We start from the raw sequence: 18,013 nt of genomic DNA on the forward strand, positions 1-18,013 counted from the left end.
CAAAACAGCCCTATGTCATAAAAGATTAAAGTATATTTTATAAAATCTAGTAATGCAGGAAAATGCACGGGACATTTAAGAAAAATATTAATAAAACACTATATATTACAAAATGGTATGTGAAGTACTCATATCCAATTATCTGGTAAAATTAAACTATCATTCTCCAAGGGTTCTGGATAGCTAGGTTTTTAACGTATCACTATATAACTATACTCAATGGGCAAACTGACCTATGGTCAACTGAACCACTATTCCTTTTGAAAACACATTTTAGAGCAAATAGCTGGAGTGAGGGAATCAGTGTTAAACTCTGAATATTCAGTGGCCTATGAACATGGGAAGAGGCACACATTGTTTCAACTGGTCCAGCAGGAATGTTTGCAGTGACACTGTCTTAGGCCAGACAAAACGGTTACTCTCAAAAATGTGACTTCCCCATCCTATGGGTTCCCTTAAGGTTTGCCTCCCTGCCACAGCCCAGTTGACAAGGGATGGTGTGGTTTGGAAATGTTCTCTGGGTTGCCCTCCAAGTAGAAAATGTTGGCATGCATTCTGACAATGCTGCTAAGGGCCCCAGAGAAGACAGTAGCACTGACCTTATTGATTTCATTTGGGACATGCGAACTTGTCTCCTTGAGCCTTGAGATTGAGCTGTGACACAGCCCGCCTATCACCGCCATCAGTGTATTGAAGTTCTGTAGTTGGTGGAGCTTCTGTGACACAGAAGACAGATGACAGCAGAGTCACTGTACATGTCAGTTACATGGAGAGCTTAGAGGCTGCCTCTCGTCTCTTTGCCGTTGAGTCTCCCTTCCACTGCTTGAAGACTAGTTATGAGGCATTGCAATTTCTTGTCCATTTCTTCCCTTCAGCTTAATTCAAATTGGTGGATTCCAATACTAGGAGGCATTACATCTCTCTCCCTTTCTTGTGGCTGATCTGTGGACCACCTTCTAGATCAGTGCTTTCTTAGAATCACCTAAAGTATCTGTTTAACACAGTGGTTTCTGGACCAAACCCAGACATTCTCATTACCTGAATCTGAATCTGGGGTTAGGCTTGGAGAGCTATATTTTAATATACCATTAGTTAGCATCAGAGCAGATGATCCAAAGTCAGAGCTGTTGACTTTGAGAAACACTGGTCTAGACCATCCAGAGTTGGAGAAAGATATTATTAAGTATAATCTTTTATTTATTTTATTCCACCTTTACCAGACTTTTATTTTTGAGGGTAAGGACATCGTCTTATTTTCCTATGCAATGCCAGTACGTATGTAGGACAGTAACTGGGACAGAGAAGCTAGAATCTCTGGGGAACTTCAAATATGGGTTCATAGTACCTGTTTTCCTCCTATAAAATGCTTCAGCTCTGCCCTTCAAACATTAAATGCAGCCATTCAGCATGGCATGGGCTCAGAGACCTAAGACAATCCAGGCTGGTCCAGCTCTGGCAAATCTTACAATTGCCCTTTCCTTTGCTATCTGGGCCAGACTCGGAAAAATAATGTAGGCTGGTAAGCATCTTTTGAAAAATGTGAAAGATCAAAACAGATCTACAACTGTACCTTAACCCCTGATATAGCCTATATGGCCCCCCTCCACATTTTCCTTGTAAGGAAGAATAGACAAGTCACCATATCAAGATCTGGTTGAAGGCACATAAACCACCCCACCCCCTGCCATGGTTCAGAAGGGAAAAAACAGCTCTAATTAATAGACTAAGCTGGAGGAAAAGTGGATAGAAAGTTGACCTCATAGCCCAAGCCAAAAGTTGTAAACTAGTTATTCACCTGAGCCACCTGGATGAACTTGATGAAGACTTCCGCTCGGAGCTGCGGGGTGGGGCGGCTGAGAACCATCAGTTGTACCCACTGGGAGATGCCATTGCACAGAGCAATAGATCGCTCCATCGTGGGGTTTTCTTTCACACAGCTGTTTACGAGGTAATTCTGATAATCAGAAAACTGAAGGAAAAGAAAAGAAAACAAACAAACAAACATCAGTACTGTACTCTGGTATTCCAGAAGATTTAAGGGGCAAGTCAGGTCTCAGTTGATGACTGGGAACTACAATGAGGCAGAGGAGCTCCTGGCCCTCTTCTGATCTTGGCCAAGAATGATGGGAGGAAAGTCTTTCTTCTTCTACCCACAGCGTGATCTCTACATTGAAAGTCATTAGGCATAAGTGGATGTGTAGACACATTACTTAATCCAAATACTGTATTTCAGTAGATCTTGTTACTAACTGTTCTAAATTCTAAAGAATACAGTACAGAATAAAGATCAGTTTTGCTGCTAAAGTTAAGGGAATAAAAGGTAATTCCCCTCACAAAAACAAATCTCTCTCTCCCCAGCTGCTTTCTTACCTTAAAAAATGTGATTGTAAAATCTGCCCTATCTAGGATGTAGAATTGTTATGAAGATCAAAGAAGAAAAAGTGTGGAAGCTTTAACTTTTTAAAGTCCTACATATATGTTAGGTGGTACTAATGGAGTAGTTATGAACCTCATGCCAATACAAGCCTGTTTGTATTTCGTTCTTCTCACCAACTTGAGCAGAAGCAAATGGAGCACATGAAACTTGGTTAGCTGTATGTTTGCTGACATGGTTTCCCAACTTGACAATAGCATTGACTATGGCTGACAGTGAAACAGCACGTATAAAACTAAGACCATGTCCTTACCCTCAAAAATAAGAGTCTGGTAAAGGTGGAATAAAATAAATAAAAGATTACACTTAATATCTTTCTCCAACTCTGGATGGTCTAGACCAGTGTTTCTCAAAGTCAACAGCTCTGACTTTGGATCATCTGCTCTGATGCTAACTAATGGTATATTAAAATATAGCTCTCCAAGCCTAACCCCAGATTCAGATTCAGGTAATGAGAATGTCTGGGTTTGGTCCAGAAACCACTGTGTTAAACAAATACTTTAGGTGATTCTAAGAAAGCACTGATCTAGAAGGTGGTCCACAGATCAGCCACAAGAAAGGGAGAGAGATGCAATGCCTCCTAGTACTGGAATCCACCAGTCTATAAAAATCTAGTCTATGTGATGTTTGTAGCTATTGTGTCCCTGTCACGAGAATCCCTCTGCTCAAATTGTATAATCAAGAGGGAGGCACAGTCTGTTCTTCTTCAACATTACTATGGAAGTCTTTGGTGCTGTTTCCCAATTATTTCCAACTTTTCCCTTCTGAACTCTTCCCTTTGAAAGAAGATGTGAACATATGACACAGATCACCCAGAAGAATGTTGAGTAGACATGACGTAATTTTGGAGGGAAACATGTAAGACCCAGTGAATGATCTGCCATGTTGCCTTCCCAATGCTGCAGAGATCATGGAAATTCCTGACAAGATGAAGCCTCCTGGATCTGGGTTCCTGGGGAACTCTGATCAGCCTCTGCTCACACTCACGCAGTGTGAGTGAAAAATAAACTTTTGCTTAGTTAAGCCACTGAGACTGTGCAGGAGGTGGGTGGATGGGGGGTTGCTACTACAGTACACCTTAGTCCTGCCTAAGTAGTAAATATACAGATGAGAATTCACAACCCAATAAAATAGTCACAAATTAAGCCACTTTATTGTGCTATGACTGCTGATGGGTGGAAAACCTATGAGGAGAACCAAAATTAAGACAGACATATAAAGCAAACATCTTAATGGTTCTAAAAGAAAGTAGTCACAACTCATTGAATGCATGTATTTTGAACACATTCATTCGATTAGTATATTCCAATGAATATATTTAATATACACCTCTCACTATAAATGTAACATTAAATCCACTTCTTTTTTTTTTAAAGAATTATCCCGGTAACATCCTCACTGCCCCCAAAGCTTTGTAATAAACAGAAAATATCAAATGTCTTTAAATTCACAGCAGAGATAAATTTCCCTCCAACCTCATGTTGAAGATAAAATTTGTGTTTGGTAAAACTGTTTAGCACTGTACAGGAAAAACAAATAAAATTTCCTGAAATAGTCTTCTATGAAGGGACCATACCGTTCAAAATAAATAAAGGTTGAAACTGATGTTTTCACTTGCAAATAGAGCACTGCTCAACCCCTGGGGACACTGGCTGGGATTCCTTGTTCTGCACTGATTTTTCACTTCTGCCTCCACTGATGTGAGCACTGGCATCAAGCAGACATCCTGCAGGCCTGACCAAGCAGCCCTGCCAGTTTGACGCCTGCAGAGCTCAGATTTCCTGTGTGATAAATGGCTTTTTTCAGTGGCTGTTAGCTCTGACTGCTGTCCTGCCCCGGTGACTGGGCAGGTACTGCCAATGGGAACTCCCCAGGTGGAGCCTTTCAATGTGGGTCTGGGATACTGAGGGGGACAGAGACTGGAGAGTTAATGCTTGGAAAAGTTATTTCCAAATGGAAGCTGGGAGTTTCCTGGCTGACTAGCCAAACAGCTGTGTGAAAACAGAAGGGATGTCAGCATTATGAATGAAAATGTGAAATAACCTTTGTGACCCGATTTGCAGGTCTCCTTCCAGACACAACTGAACTCAATAAATGGGTGCTGAGTGACCAAGAGAGGCATGTAGTCCTAGCCCCAGCTGTGACTGTGATCAGCTGTGCTGACCTTGTTTAAGTCAGCCCTCTGGGCCTCCATTCCCTCACCAGGAGAATACCAGTCATTTTAATAAATGACCCCAGAAACTAGGTGTTCTCTATTTTTAGCACAAAGGTGAAGACGGTATTTGTTGGTAGGGGTGGGGGCTAAGTGGAATAAGGGTTTCACTTCCCAGGAAACCATATTGGCCAGTGAGGGGCTGTTGACATCTGACATGTTGACCAGTGTTCTTGTATAGAACTAATATTCTTTGGGATCACATATGGAGTTTCAAGGACTGCAGTGAGGATAGGTTGCACCTGTGTATTCTTTCTGTCCCTGATAATCAACTGACATCTCTCTCCCTTTGCCTCTGCTCAGTTGCCCCAATCGTAAGGTTTGGGTCAGCACAGCTTACCTCTAGAATCATGGTGACTTCTGAGCCAGAACCACTTCAAGGATTTAGGTATGTTTTGGGCTAGGCCAGTAGAATCTACTTTACTTTGGGATTTCCCAGAGCCATTCAAAGCTTACCCTAGAATGAATTCAAACTCTGAGAGGACATATCCTCTCCACCGCCCCCACCTCCCCCTTTTTTTTGAGGAAAATTAAAAAAGAGTTTTTGAAGCCTAATGATTATCAGGGGTATGAGAAGTGTGTGTGTGTGTGTGTGTGCACGCGCGCGCGTGCGTGTCGTGTCCCCACAGTATGGTAGCTTGAGTGAGTGGAGGGATGGTATGGGGTGGGGGCACGGAGGAAGGGAGATGGGAGAAGCACAGGAGGCACAACCAAAGGAATTCAGATGGTACTGATTTTCCAGACTCTCTGATGTCTGGCAGGAAAGCCTGCCAATACTGAGGAGGCCTCTAAGGTTATGAAGTGGATGGGCTGTTGAATTTTCATCTTATTTTCAGAACTATCCCAGGGGAAATTTTTCTCCTGCCCCTCGGTACATACTGATATCCTTCGGAAGGACTTGAACTCAAGGTAGGTGAGATGCTCGGACAGCTCTTCTGGTTCCAGATGGTCAAAGAGCAGGGAGACTTTCCGTTTCTTGCTGGTGTTTGATTTTATCCGTTGAGTAAGTTTCCTGGACCAGTCACGGGCATTGCTTTTGTGGGTAAAGGTGAAAGGGAAAAAACAGGGAAAATGAATAAATTGCTTCTTGCCAGTAAATCCATTAACATTTCTCACAAGAATATACAAAATGCCATTAGCTGACTTTCCTTGACCAAAAGAGTGCATTCATAGAGTTTCTCATTATCACTTTTTTCCATGGCAGCAACCAAGAGGTCTTGCCAGCTTTCAATGAGCCTTTTAAATGTACAGTGGGGTACAGGATAAATGAGTTTTACTTTCAGGCAGTAGGAAGGAAAGAGTCTGAGGTATCGGTCAGTTTCCTTGCTTTTGGTCCCGGCTGCTTTGTGTGTCTTCTGGTGTGCCTGCTCCCTCCATTCCGCTTGTGTGTTCCTTCATTTGCATGTGAATGATAGGGACTCTATCTGGTTGGAAATCCCAAGGTTAGTGAGACAGTTTTCATGCCAGGAAGAAAGCTCAAAGAACCACAGAGAGAAGATGTCGTAAAGGTAGAGGGAATCACCTGTACAAACATGTGGTCACTTTTGGCAGAGTTGTGTCATTTTCCTCAAATGTCCCCTCAGCTACTGAAATGACCAAGGAAGCCTAGCTGACCCTAGAGTCTTCTCTGCCCCCGTATTTTCTTGTAAGCAATCCGTGTGTTTCTTATTCAATTTCCTTCACCAAACAAGCAAAGGGAAGCAGTGCCGTTTTGAAAGACAGCAGGTTGCCTGTCTTTTCCAAACTGGTATTCCTGGGAACTTTGTCTCTTGATAAAAGCATGCTGTGGTCAATGAGCTTGGGAAGTGCTATCAATTCTGTAGCCTCTTTGGCCACTGAGCATATTATACACTCCAAAAAGCACTGCAAAGGTAACGTTTAACCCATTATTCCTCAATTATATCTGGACAAATGATATCTCACAGACTAAAAATTCCCACAGAATATACTGTTGAAAATTTTCACCAAGAAAAGTCAGCTAGGAAATACTGGGACAAGGAGACCTGGGGTTGAGAAGTGCCCTGGGCTCTAATTTCATCTTTAAAATGAAGAAACTATTACTTCGAATAATCTCTTACCTTTCAAGTTATGTAATTCTAAGCAGGGAAGTAGAGAGAATCCAAACTGATAAACAGACTTACTTGGGGCTCTGGAATGCGATCTTGAAGTCACTTCTGCATGGCTATAGTGCACCATGCACAGGGCCTCAGAGGCTAGCTACTGCTCTGTCACCAGCTTAACTAGCTGGACCCCAGATGAGTCACCTTCTTGCTGAGCCTCAATTTCCCAGTCAGAAAAATTAGGATGTTGGATGAAATGATCTCTAGAATATATGTATCAGTTCCAGAATTCTATTTCTTAGGGATTAGGACTGTTTAAAAATAAAGCAGCCACACTGTGAAAACCTTAGCATACAGAATGCATGATTCCCCTCCCGCTAATTAGGAAAGGCACTCATTTTCCCAAAATGGGTCAGTCTTATAAATATGAACTCCAAGGAATGAGTTAAAACATTCCTGGGATCCCATCCAGCTCTGGAAATCTAAGTGTCTTTTACAGACATTCATGTATGTTATAAGCCCTCTCCTGAATACATTTTTTAGCAGTCCCGTCCCCATTTACAAGTTCAGGGGTGCCTCCTGGCATTAAGCGTGAGTTCCGTCATTTGCACTTTCAGTTTCTCATGATCTGGATTAATTTTAGTCAATATCTTGCTGACTGATTTCTTTCTGACTGGGACTTTTTCTGCTCTTGCATATAAGTCACCAACCACTTCATCACCATGAGGCGCCTCTGCTTTTCTGTTAAATGCCAAGCTTTCACTTTGGTGAGGCAATTTGAACCTGCCTAGTTGAGGGGCTTTTCAGAGTGGTGAAAGAGAACGGCAGTCACCGCGGGGGGTCAGAAACATAGCAAGCAGCTGGGATTATATTACAGGAGGGAGGTGGTTTTGAAAGGTAAGTCAAAACCTTGACACTCACATTTGAGTTGTGTCAATCAGGTGGCAGTGTAACTCCTCACCCTTAGCTTTCACCAGTTCCTGAAACTCCTCCATAGTGTCTGTCAAGCTGGCATCCATTTTAAACATGACCCAGAATTCTGTTATCCAATACCTACAAGGAGGGGATTAAAAAACACAATCCAAAACTGACACCAAGGACTCACGATTTGGTGGGTCCCCAAAGGAATTTACTGCCACAAAGATAACTCAGAAAAAGACAAAGTCTAATTTGTCTATTAGTACATTGAAGGAGCTGGGGTGGGAGCAGGGAGGGAAGAAACCCCATCGATTGGAAATCTTCTTTCCCTCCACATAAAATGGATAAGGCATATCATAATCAAAGGAGCATGATAAAGATTCAGGCACAATCATGTGGGTCAGAGATAATGATAAAGGAGAGAACTATAGATAAACCAAATGTCCAAAATGAGGCAGTCTATTCATAGGTTATGCTTTATATTAGACTATTACATCGCTATTAAAAATGATGTTTACAAAAAGTCTTTAATGACTAGAGAAGATTCTCATGCTATAAAGTTAAGTGAAAATTTTGGGTATCAAGCCTTATATATATTTTCATCTCAAAAAATTGGCATGAAAACAAGACAAAGGAAATACACCAAAATGGGTAACTGGACATGAATGATCATTATTATAGTTATATTATTTTCTGCATTTTAAAAAGTGTTCTATAATGAGCTATATTACTTGTATAATTAAGAATAAAAATAAAGTAACAAAGAGATCATTCATTATTTCTGTATTCCCTCCTTTATGTCATTTGATACCAAAGACTGAAAAAAGGTTGGTAGAAAATAATTAAGCTCAGGTACACCAGAGAAAATTCGCTGTGTTGTGTTGAGGAATTTCCAGTATTAAGGACTACCCTTTTCTGTCTGTCCAAAGGTGTTCTGCAGCCATCAGGAAAAAAAAAGCAGGGAAAGTCCCTTGCTTCACCTTTCATTTCACCTTGCTCCACAAAGTCTTGAAACACACAGGGAAACATTACCTTACAAAATAGCAGATCTTCAGGCAAAGTCCTGGTGAATTCTTTGCCAAAGCATCCTTATAGGTAGGGCTGTGGTTAAGGGAAATGGAGACCTCTGTTACAGAAACCAAACGACTTTTCATCTTTGCAAGTATTTGCTGCAACTACCTCCCAAAATATTTTTTCTAAAAACTGAAAATGTGATGCTTTATCTTTCTGGCCAAAGGATAAAAACCAACTTGATATGTAGAGCTGTATGCATATTATCACCTAGAAGGGGGATGACGGTGATTTCCTCTCCAGCCCATGTCGACCTGGCTTATGGAAGGAGCCAGCAGCATTGCAGAACTAAGAAGTTAATCGTTTGCTAATGCGGAGGAAGGCAGCAAAGCACATTGCCATGTATGTGCCTATGCAACAATCCTGCATGTTCTTCACATGTACCCCAAAACCTAAAATGCAATAAAATACATATTTTTTAAAAAAGTTAATCATGTAAACAGGTCCCAGGACAAGTGACTTATAAAAAGTGAAGATGGGGCAAATGACCCCTTGCCTGTGCCCAAAAGACTAGAAGCCCAACTGAAAGAAGTTTTTTAAAAAAGCAGCCCCTATGAAGGAAAAACGAAGCAGGAAAAAAAAAAAAAAAGCAGCCCCATTTACCTTTTAAAATGTTTCTCATACCTGATACACATGCATGCAGTGAATAAGAAGAGGAAGAAATATATATGTGGATATGTCATGATAATGAAGAACAATAATATGAAAGTGACAATATATCCACCTAGAGGATGTCAGTAGACTGACCTAATAAATTGTAATGACAAGTCGGACAAACCATATGAATAATCTAAAATACAACTGGACATCACCTCAAGGATCCTTTTCATTCTGAACATTCCAAGAATATGAAAGAACAGCAAGATCTCACCAAGTTCACGTCTTTAAAGATAAATGGAAAAAAAATAATTCATTTATTTGAAGAGTCAAAGAAATGAGAACTCCAGTGATGAGCCTGAGTAAGTCCTGCTGTTTCCCATCAACAGACGGTGGCATCAGGCGATGCAGGCTGTGTGCCTGTAAAGGTCATGCCTTCTTTTCCTTCTAAAAACTGTGGATAATGACTCCAACATAGGGTTCAGTGAATTCCAGCTGGGCTCGTGAGAGGAATCCAGTGAACAACCCAGCAAAAATCTTAATTAACTGGGACAGGAGTGGTCTTCCTTCTGTGGGTGTATATATTTTAACCTTTGGAAAATTTAGAGTTAAATATAGAAAAGTAAAAGACAGTAAAAATCACAGTACTGATCTTTTTTGTTAGGAAGGAATCATTTTGTGCATTTTGAAATTGTATATGCTTGTAATGTTTAAAAGCCCATTAGAATGATGGCCTTGAAACTTCAATTTGCAATATAACTAAGTGCTTTAGACTTGTGGTTTTAAATTGAAAACTTATTAAGTTTATGCATAGCTTTGGAACATCCAAGATAATGTTAGCTTTACTGTTTATAAATTTAATCTATTAGAGTTATTAAAAAACTATTTAGAATTCAGGGAGGTCTCTGAAGCACTTAAAAATTAAGATATAAAATGCAGAATTGTAGTTTAAAACCATTGGAAATATTTAATTAACATTATTCAAATTAACCAAACATTTTTCAAGGTCCCTTAAAAATGTTTGCTGAAACATGCTACACTTACAGAAACAGTAAGATTTGTAAGCTAATCTTGAAGCCCTAAACAAGAACTATGGTTATAAAATTTGTAATTTTAATAAAATGACTTCTAGTTTTAAAAATCAGATTTTAACACATTGACTGCCTATAAAATCTGTCCTTTCGATCAGAGCACCAAAACAAAACAAAAAGCCACAAAACCCTACATATCAACCAAAGTAATTGACATAAAAATAAGGGCAGACAACTGGCAAACTTCAGGAAGTAGACAGTTTTTCTGCCTGCCTTTCTTTGGGTGGAAAGGGAGAAGTGAGAATGAGAGGGCTTTATGTTTCTTTATGCCATGCCACTAAAACAATGCATCACTTCGATGCAAAGAGATTCAGGCATAAGGCACATAGATAAATACCTCTCAGATTTTATATTTTTATCATTTGTTCTACTTGTTGAAATTTTTATTCTTTTATTTTAAAAGGGAAGGCACGAAAACCACACTTCTGTTTTAAAGCTAAGTAGATACATCAAATCAACATCAAATCAATCACCTTCTCCCAGTGGCTCCTTATCCTTCCCTTCAAAAGTATATTCTGACATTGCACGTTGGCTGCATGTAGCACAGCATCAATGGTGTAAATCCAGGCAGTCCACACATACGTGCTAAGCCTTGGGACCATTCAGAATGCCATTCAGAGGTCCTCAGAGCCCCTATGCCATGGTGGCAAAGGCTGCCCCCACAGGGAGGCAGGGCACCCACTTTCTCACTTCATTTGGGAACTGAAACAAACACCAGCACATGCAGGCTAAGTAGTAAGAGGCTGAGACGTCTGCTGATCTTGGTAAACTTCAGTGTTTGCTGGAACCCTCAGACCCCATACCTTTTTCTTCTCTTCATAGCTAGTACTGTGGTTACAAAGTACCAGTATAGTTCTGACTGTACTTTTCAGGCATCTAAACTATTCAAAGCATGTTTTCAAATGTATCCCTCCCTTCTTTTAACAATGGCAAACAGGAGACCATCTGAGCTTAAATTCTATTACTTCCAGGTCAGAGAACAGGGAAACCAAGCGTAAAGAAAGAAAATAATTTTGCCTTCAATGTTTAACCCGGCTTTCCATTACAGGAGTATTATGTCATACTCTCAGAATCCCTTTCCACTACCCCAGGTTACATCTTCACCTGGGCAAAGCCCAGATATCACACATAAAAGTTCTTGTAAATATAAAAAAGTACCCCAATGTGTTGCAGCCATAGTAATGCAACATTTATTGTGTTCTACCATGAAACAGCCACTAAGCTAAGTTCTAGATACAAAGATAAACAAACCTTGCTCCCTGCCCTTGAAAGACACAGACTCTAGCTGGGGAGATGACACACAAATAGGTAAGTTACAATAGAGCACATGTACTTTTAAAATACAAAAATATATTTGTATCTTTAAGTAACTTGTAATGCAATCAATTTCTCAGTACCCCTGCAATCTTTTATATTATTATCCAAATTCAAATCACAGCAGCTAGACACAAAGGTTCTGTAGTTTACCTGAGACGGTCATCTACAGAGACCAGAGTACACAGGCATTACATTGCAGAACTTAAGGACTGATGCTTATGTAGATATATTTATTTAGCTGGCAGAATAAAAACACTTCACATTTTCTGCGAGTTTTTCATTGCAGACTATATCCAGGCCGGAGATATGAGAAACACACTTTGACTTCAGCAATACAAAACTATAATCAAAGGAATTAAATAGATTTTCAATCAAGAATACTATTTAAAAATACTAGAAGTATTTTTAAAAGAGGAGAAGGGCTGTAGAAGTCAGGAAAAGCTTCCCAGAAGGATCCTGAAAGAGTTTGCTAACCAAAGAGGGGAGAACGGCTTTCAAGACCAGGAATTATAAGAGGCCCCGTTACATCCAGTGTGTTGAGAAGTTCAGTGTGGAGGGGAAAGGGTTTCTCAGAGAGCTACAGAATGAAGCAGGAAAAACTCACTGGGGACAGACTGAGGACGCCCTTTTCTTGGCAAGCCAAGGAGCTGACAATAACTCTGTAGTCTGCAGAGGCTCAGAAGCAATGGCCTGCCCAGTTTGCCTTGTAGTAAAGAATTTCAAGGGCAGCTATCACGAGGCAGGGTAGGGAACTATGTAGATATAATGACTGGCATGGGACAGTGGTCCAGGAGAGGACCATGAACTAAGGCATGGCATGGGAATGGAGAGCAGAGACCAGACAAGACTCATTTCTGAAGTAGAAACCCTGGGATCAGGTGACAGACTCTGTAGGAGGTGACAGGCAGGGGAGAAGTCAAGAGTGCTTCTGATGTTACTGGTTTAGGCAAGAATAGATATTAACACTATTAACTGAAGTTGAACATGAAAATACAGTCATGTGCTGCATAACATGCTGGTGGGTGATGGACCACATACATGACAGTGGTCCCATAAGACGACAATGAAGCTGAAAGATTCCTAATGCCAGGTCATGTCTTGATGATCCTGACCCAACACAGGCCTAGGCTGCTGTATGTGTTTGTGTCTTAGATTTTAACAACAAAGTTTAAAAAGAAAATAAACAAAAATTAAACATTTTTAAAACAGAAAAAAAAGCTTATAGAATATAAAGAAAATATTTTTGCAGAGCTGTCCACTGTGTAGTCAAAAAGTTTTAAAAATTAAGAAGTTTATAAAAGAAAGTCAGAGTAAGCTAATTTATTACTGAAGAAAGAAAAATACTTTTTATCAATTTAGAACAGCCTAAGTATACAGTGTGTATAAAGTCTACAGTGTGTACAGCAATGTCCTACGCCATCACATTCCCTCACCACTCACCCCTGACTACCCAGAGCAACTTCTAGTCCTGCAGGCTCCACTCACAGTAAGTGCCCTACACAGGTGTGCCATTTTTTACTTTTTTATACCATATTTTTACTGTACTTTTTCTTTTTTTTTTTTTTGAGTCGGAGTTTCGCTCTTGTTACCCAGGCTGGAGTGCAATGGCGCAATCTCGGCTCACCGCAACCTCCGCCTCCTGGGTTCAGGCAATTCTCCTGCCTCAACCTCCTCAGTAGCTGGGATTACAGGCACACGCCATCACGCCCAGCTAATTTTTTGTATTTTTAGTAGAGACAGGGTTTCACCATTTTGACCAGGTGGTCTCGATCTCTTGACCTCGTGATCCACCCGCCTCGGCCTCCCAAAGTGCTGGGATTACAGGCGTGAGCCACCGCGCCTGGCCTACTGTACTTTTTCTATGTTGAGATACATAAATACATACCATGGTGCTATGATTGCCTACAGTATGCAGTACAGTAACCTGCTGTACAGGTTTGTAGCCTAGGAGCAATAGGCCGTACCATCTGGCCTGGGTGTGTGGCAGCCTATGCCGTCTAGGTTTGTGGAAGTACACTCTATGGTGTTTGCATAATGACAAAATCGACCTATGATGTACTTCTCAGAATGTATCCTAGTTAGCCAAAACATGGTTGTACTGGTGTCAAAGCAGAATTAATGAGGTAGTGGCTGGGGGTGGGGACAGTGAGTTAATGATCATATTAAAGCCTTAAGTGTCCACAGGACAAACTGGTATAAACCTAAGAAAAACAGTTTAGGTTAGATGGCTAGGCGCAGTGGCTCATGCCTGTAATGCCAGCACTTTGGGAGGCTGAGGTGGGAGGATCAATTGATGCCAGGAGTTTGAGACCAGACCAGGCAATATAGTCAGACCCTCTCTCCCCACACCAATCTCCAAAAAAAAAAAAAAAAAAGGAAAGGTTTAAGTCAGAGAAATGAGACCTGAAAGTCACCATCAGCATAGAAGAATGGTAGAAACAGTGGTAGAAATTCTGGGGCAAAGTCACCCACAGAAAGGAAGCTGAGTGAGAGGAAAACCAGAACATCACCACCAGATGTAAGAAGAGCTCAAAGAAGCCTCTGGATGAAAAGCTGGACAAGGCACAACCCAAGAGGAAGGAAAGCCAGGAGGGTGCAGTTCTGGGAACCCTGGAGGGAGAGCTGCGAGGACAGTGGGGTTGTCAGCCACACCCAATGCTTCTGGGAGGTCAGTGGAAATAAGGATGAGAAAAACTCATTGGGCTTTTCAATTAGGAGGTTACTAATGTCATCAGAGGAAAGTTAGAATACTGGGGGCCAACTTAACACAGTTATGAAGCAGGCAGGAGTAAAGAGTTTGGAGACAGTGACTACAGACTATTTTAAGATGCTTTCACATCAAATTTTTAACCTGAACAATGGAATGAAGGGGAGGCAGGGCTAGGAGTTGATTTTTAGATGAGGAGACTTGAATGTGTTTTAGGCTGAGGGGCAGATGCCATTGAAGAGGTAGAGTCTGAAAGTACAGGAGACATGACAGCTGGTAGAGAAAGATTCTGTGAGAAGTACGAGGAATCATGGGAAAAGGAGAGGGGTTCTGCCCCACTGTGTAGGCACCCAGTAGTGCACTAAGGCAGGAACCCCAAGGTGTAATTTTATTTTATTTTTTTAGAGACAGAGTCTCACTTCAGCTCACTGCAACCTCCACTTCCCAGGTTCAAGTGATTCTCCTGCCTCAGTCTCATGAGTAGCTGGAATTACAGGCATGTGTCACCACACCCAGCTAATTTTCTTTTTTAATTTTAATTTTTATTTTTTTATTTTTTTTTTAAAGATGGGGTTTCACCATATTGGTCAAGCTGGTCTTGAACTCCTGACCTCAGGTGATCCGCCCGCCTCAGCCTCCCAAAGAGCTAGGATTATAGGCGTGAGCCACCGCGCCCGGCTTCTTTTTGTGTTTTTTAAGACAGGGTTTCACCATGCTGGTCAAGCTGGTCTTGAACTCCCGACCTCAGGTGATCCACCCGCCTTGGCCTCCAAAGTGCTTGGATTACAGGCGTGAGCCACTAATTTTCATATTTTTAGTAGAGAAGGAGTTTCACCATGTTTGCCAGACTGGTCTTGAACTCTTGACCTCAAGTGATCTGCCTGCTTTGGCTTCCCACAGTGCTCAGATTATAGGTGTGCGCCACCATGCTCAGCCACCCCAGGTACAATTTAGTCCCTAGGCCAACAAACAAGTTTTTAGGGAGGAATATTTAATCACTGACATTGTTTACAATCACTGGTACATCAAGTCAATAAAAAGCAGACGCTGAGTTGGTTTCATGAAGGTTTAAAATTCTCTGCAGATGAGGCACCCACTTACTACCTGCACCTGTTATTTATATGCACTTCTCCCAGTGCTCCACCCTTGGTATGCTACTGAAAAACACCTCCTTTCAAATGAGAGGTAAAGATTCATGAGTAGGTACAGAGAAGGGATTCAGTCCTGACGATTTTTCTTCTCTCTGTGTGCTATAAGATGAAATGCAGGGAGTTAAGAGAGTGGGAAAGTATTAGAGCAGCTGCAAGTCATCGCTCAGTACCAGGGACCTGCACCTTGGGTGCTAAACGGTCTCACTCCACCTACAACTCCTCTTTTGTGGGGGCTGCTGCTTATAGTGTCATCAGAGAGAAGAAGAAAGCAGGCACTTTCTTCACCCTACTTGATTCACACCCCATTATAAGGTTAAAATCCAGTAGGTTTTGCATGGCATATAGCCAATCCTCCTGCCTGAAGCAATAAGGCACAAGCAGATTCTCCAGACGCTGCGCCTGCAATCTTCCTTCAGAAACTGGAGAAAGTTGAAGTATTGGACAAGAAAGCCAGAAAGAAATTTTTCCTTGAGTCATACTTGCACCTTTGTCAATTTGCACAGGATGAATATCTATTTTGACCACTCTACAGAAAAAAAGTATTTTTTACTTTTAAAAGACTGAAGAAGATTGTGCTGGCATGCTGATTTCTTTGACCACCCCCCAGAGCAATCAGCATCAATAACATTGCCCCTCCCAACAGAGGATACATGAATACACCACCAACACAGGCACCCATACCCCTGAAAGGACATATGAAGCTATTTACCACTCAGGGTTATTCCGAACCAATAAAAATAAAAGCACACTTCAAATTTCAAGCTGCTTGTTTAGTGGCTCCCATTTTGGGATTGCCGGTCACTATGTAAAAGGATATAGGGTGATAACTTTTTGGAGCAGTTCTGCGGAGGAGATGATAATTCGGTGCATGGTCAGCATGACTTGCAACAGTTGGTTACTTCGACACAGGTTTCCATCTGCATCTGAAAATATAGAGAGCAGCACATGAGTTAGGCCCTGGAGAGAAATGAGTCACCTGCAGACACCAAACCCTCCATGACTCAGGGGCAATCCTTCAAGCACAGTGCTTTTCTCCCACTGTCCCTAGCACCATTCTCCCCATGCAGAATGTCCATTCTGATGCTCATTAGTGACCCCTCTCCACAGTGGTAAAACCAGGAAAGGGATAAAATCTGCATCAGCACACTTGAGTCCCACTGAAAGCAGAAGCAGATCCAGGTTTTGTGGGGCCTAAAGTTATATAACTCTCATACAACTGGTGAGGGAGAGACCTCCCTAGGGTCAGAGTGAAAAAGTTGGTTTTTAATAGATTGCAGTTAAAATATCTTATCTTTACAAATTTTACAAAAACATAGGACCATATGAATACATTTCCAGGACCCAACCATGGCCTTGAAAGGGGCTCATGCAAGTGGGGGCCCTGAAATACTTGCATCTCCAGTTGTGTGGTTAACATTCCTCTGGATGGAATAAGGAAGACTATGGGCAAACATTACATTTTCAGGTTGCAAGTGGATTACAAGTACTCATGATGACTTGTACTAAAGAACACGGTTAGCTAGGTTTTCCAAATCCCAGCTGGCACCAAATAAGATGCATTTATACACTGGCATTGGGTAAAAAGATTCTCCTTGGAGAGGTTTTCAAAATCTTTTCAACATTTTTGGCATGAAATGTTAGGAGCTGTGCTGGCTATTCACTGCCAGATCAATTCTTTCACCATGAAAAATATCTGCCCACTCACTTGCCAGCCGGCTTCCAGTTGGCCTTAGCCATTGGGAAGCACCAGCAAGAGATGGGAGTGGAGGGAAGTCAGGATATTGCTTTTTCATTCCCTCTCTGCACTGACACCACTCCCCTGATAGTGACTACATATCCCTTCAATGAATGACCATGCTGCTTGGTCCTCCCTTCATGGCACCAGCTCTCATTGGATCTAACACTATTAATCTCCTTTGACACGGTGGCCCCAAGGTGGGTAATGACTCCTGACTGTTGATAGTTTCATCTCTTAATTCCACTCTGATCTCTGTAAGCAGTCCCTTCATGACAGTGTCTTCATTTATATAAGCTGAATTCTGTTCCAGACTGGAATTACTCAGGATAAGAGCATCAAATGAAAGAAATACAGGAACTGTTTTGTCATCTGAATTGCTCTTGAAAATACATTAAAGGGGTAATCATGTCCATTCTGCTTCAAGTGTACCAAATGGTATGAAGAACACAGTGATTTTGGGCTCAGGATTCAGAAGTCTTGGCTCCTCAAATGATGACCTGAAGTCAGAGCTCATTGAGAAAATACAAGTGGCTGGGCACAGTGGCTTACACTTATAATCCCAGTGCTTTGGGAGGTCCAGATGGGAGTATCGCTTGAGGCCAGGAGTTTGAGGCTGCAGTGAGCTATGATCACACCACTGCACTCCAGCCTGGGCAACAGCGTGACGCCATCTTAAGAATTACTCTCTCTCTCTCTCACTCTCTCTCTCTCTCTCTC

At 41.6% G+C, this 18,013-nt stretch overlaps 1 protein-coding gene across 4 annotated transcripts in view; it reads right to left on the reverse strand.

Annotated features, from left to right (window-relative positions):
• Positions 1 to 18,013, reverse strand: part of RASGRP1 (RAS guanyl releasing protein 1) — a 76,554-nt gene that overhangs the window by 23,120 nt on the left and 35,421 nt on the right. For all 4 annotated transcript variants that reach the window (XM_017530907.2, XM_017530908.2, XM_037739404.1 and 1 more), the window contains 6 exons: positions 16,376 to 16,481; positions 8,657 to 8,719; positions 7,628 to 7,759; positions 5,526 to 5,679; positions 1,796 to 1,969; positions 600 to 716 (listed from right to left, as the gene is read on the reverse strand). In XM_017530907.2, coding sequence (XP_017386396.1) covers positions 600 to 716; positions 1,796 to 1,969; positions 5,526 to 5,679; positions 7,628 to 7,759; positions 8,657 to 8,719; positions 16,376 to 16,481 — 746 coding nt within the window. The remainder of the gene's footprint in view (positions 1 to 599; positions 717 to 1,795; positions 1,970 to 5,525; positions 5,680 to 7,627; positions 7,760 to 8,656; positions 8,720 to 16,375; positions 16,482 to 18,013) is intronic.

The sequence above is a fragment of the Cebus imitator genome, unplaced genomic scaffold (assembly GCF_001604975.1).
Source record: "Cebus imitator isolate Cc_AM_T3 unplaced genomic scaffold, Cebus_imitator-1.0 Scaffold70, whole genome shotgun sequence".
Lineage (NCBI taxonomy): Eukaryota > Metazoa > Chordata > Mammalia > Primates > Cebidae > Cebus > Cebus imitator.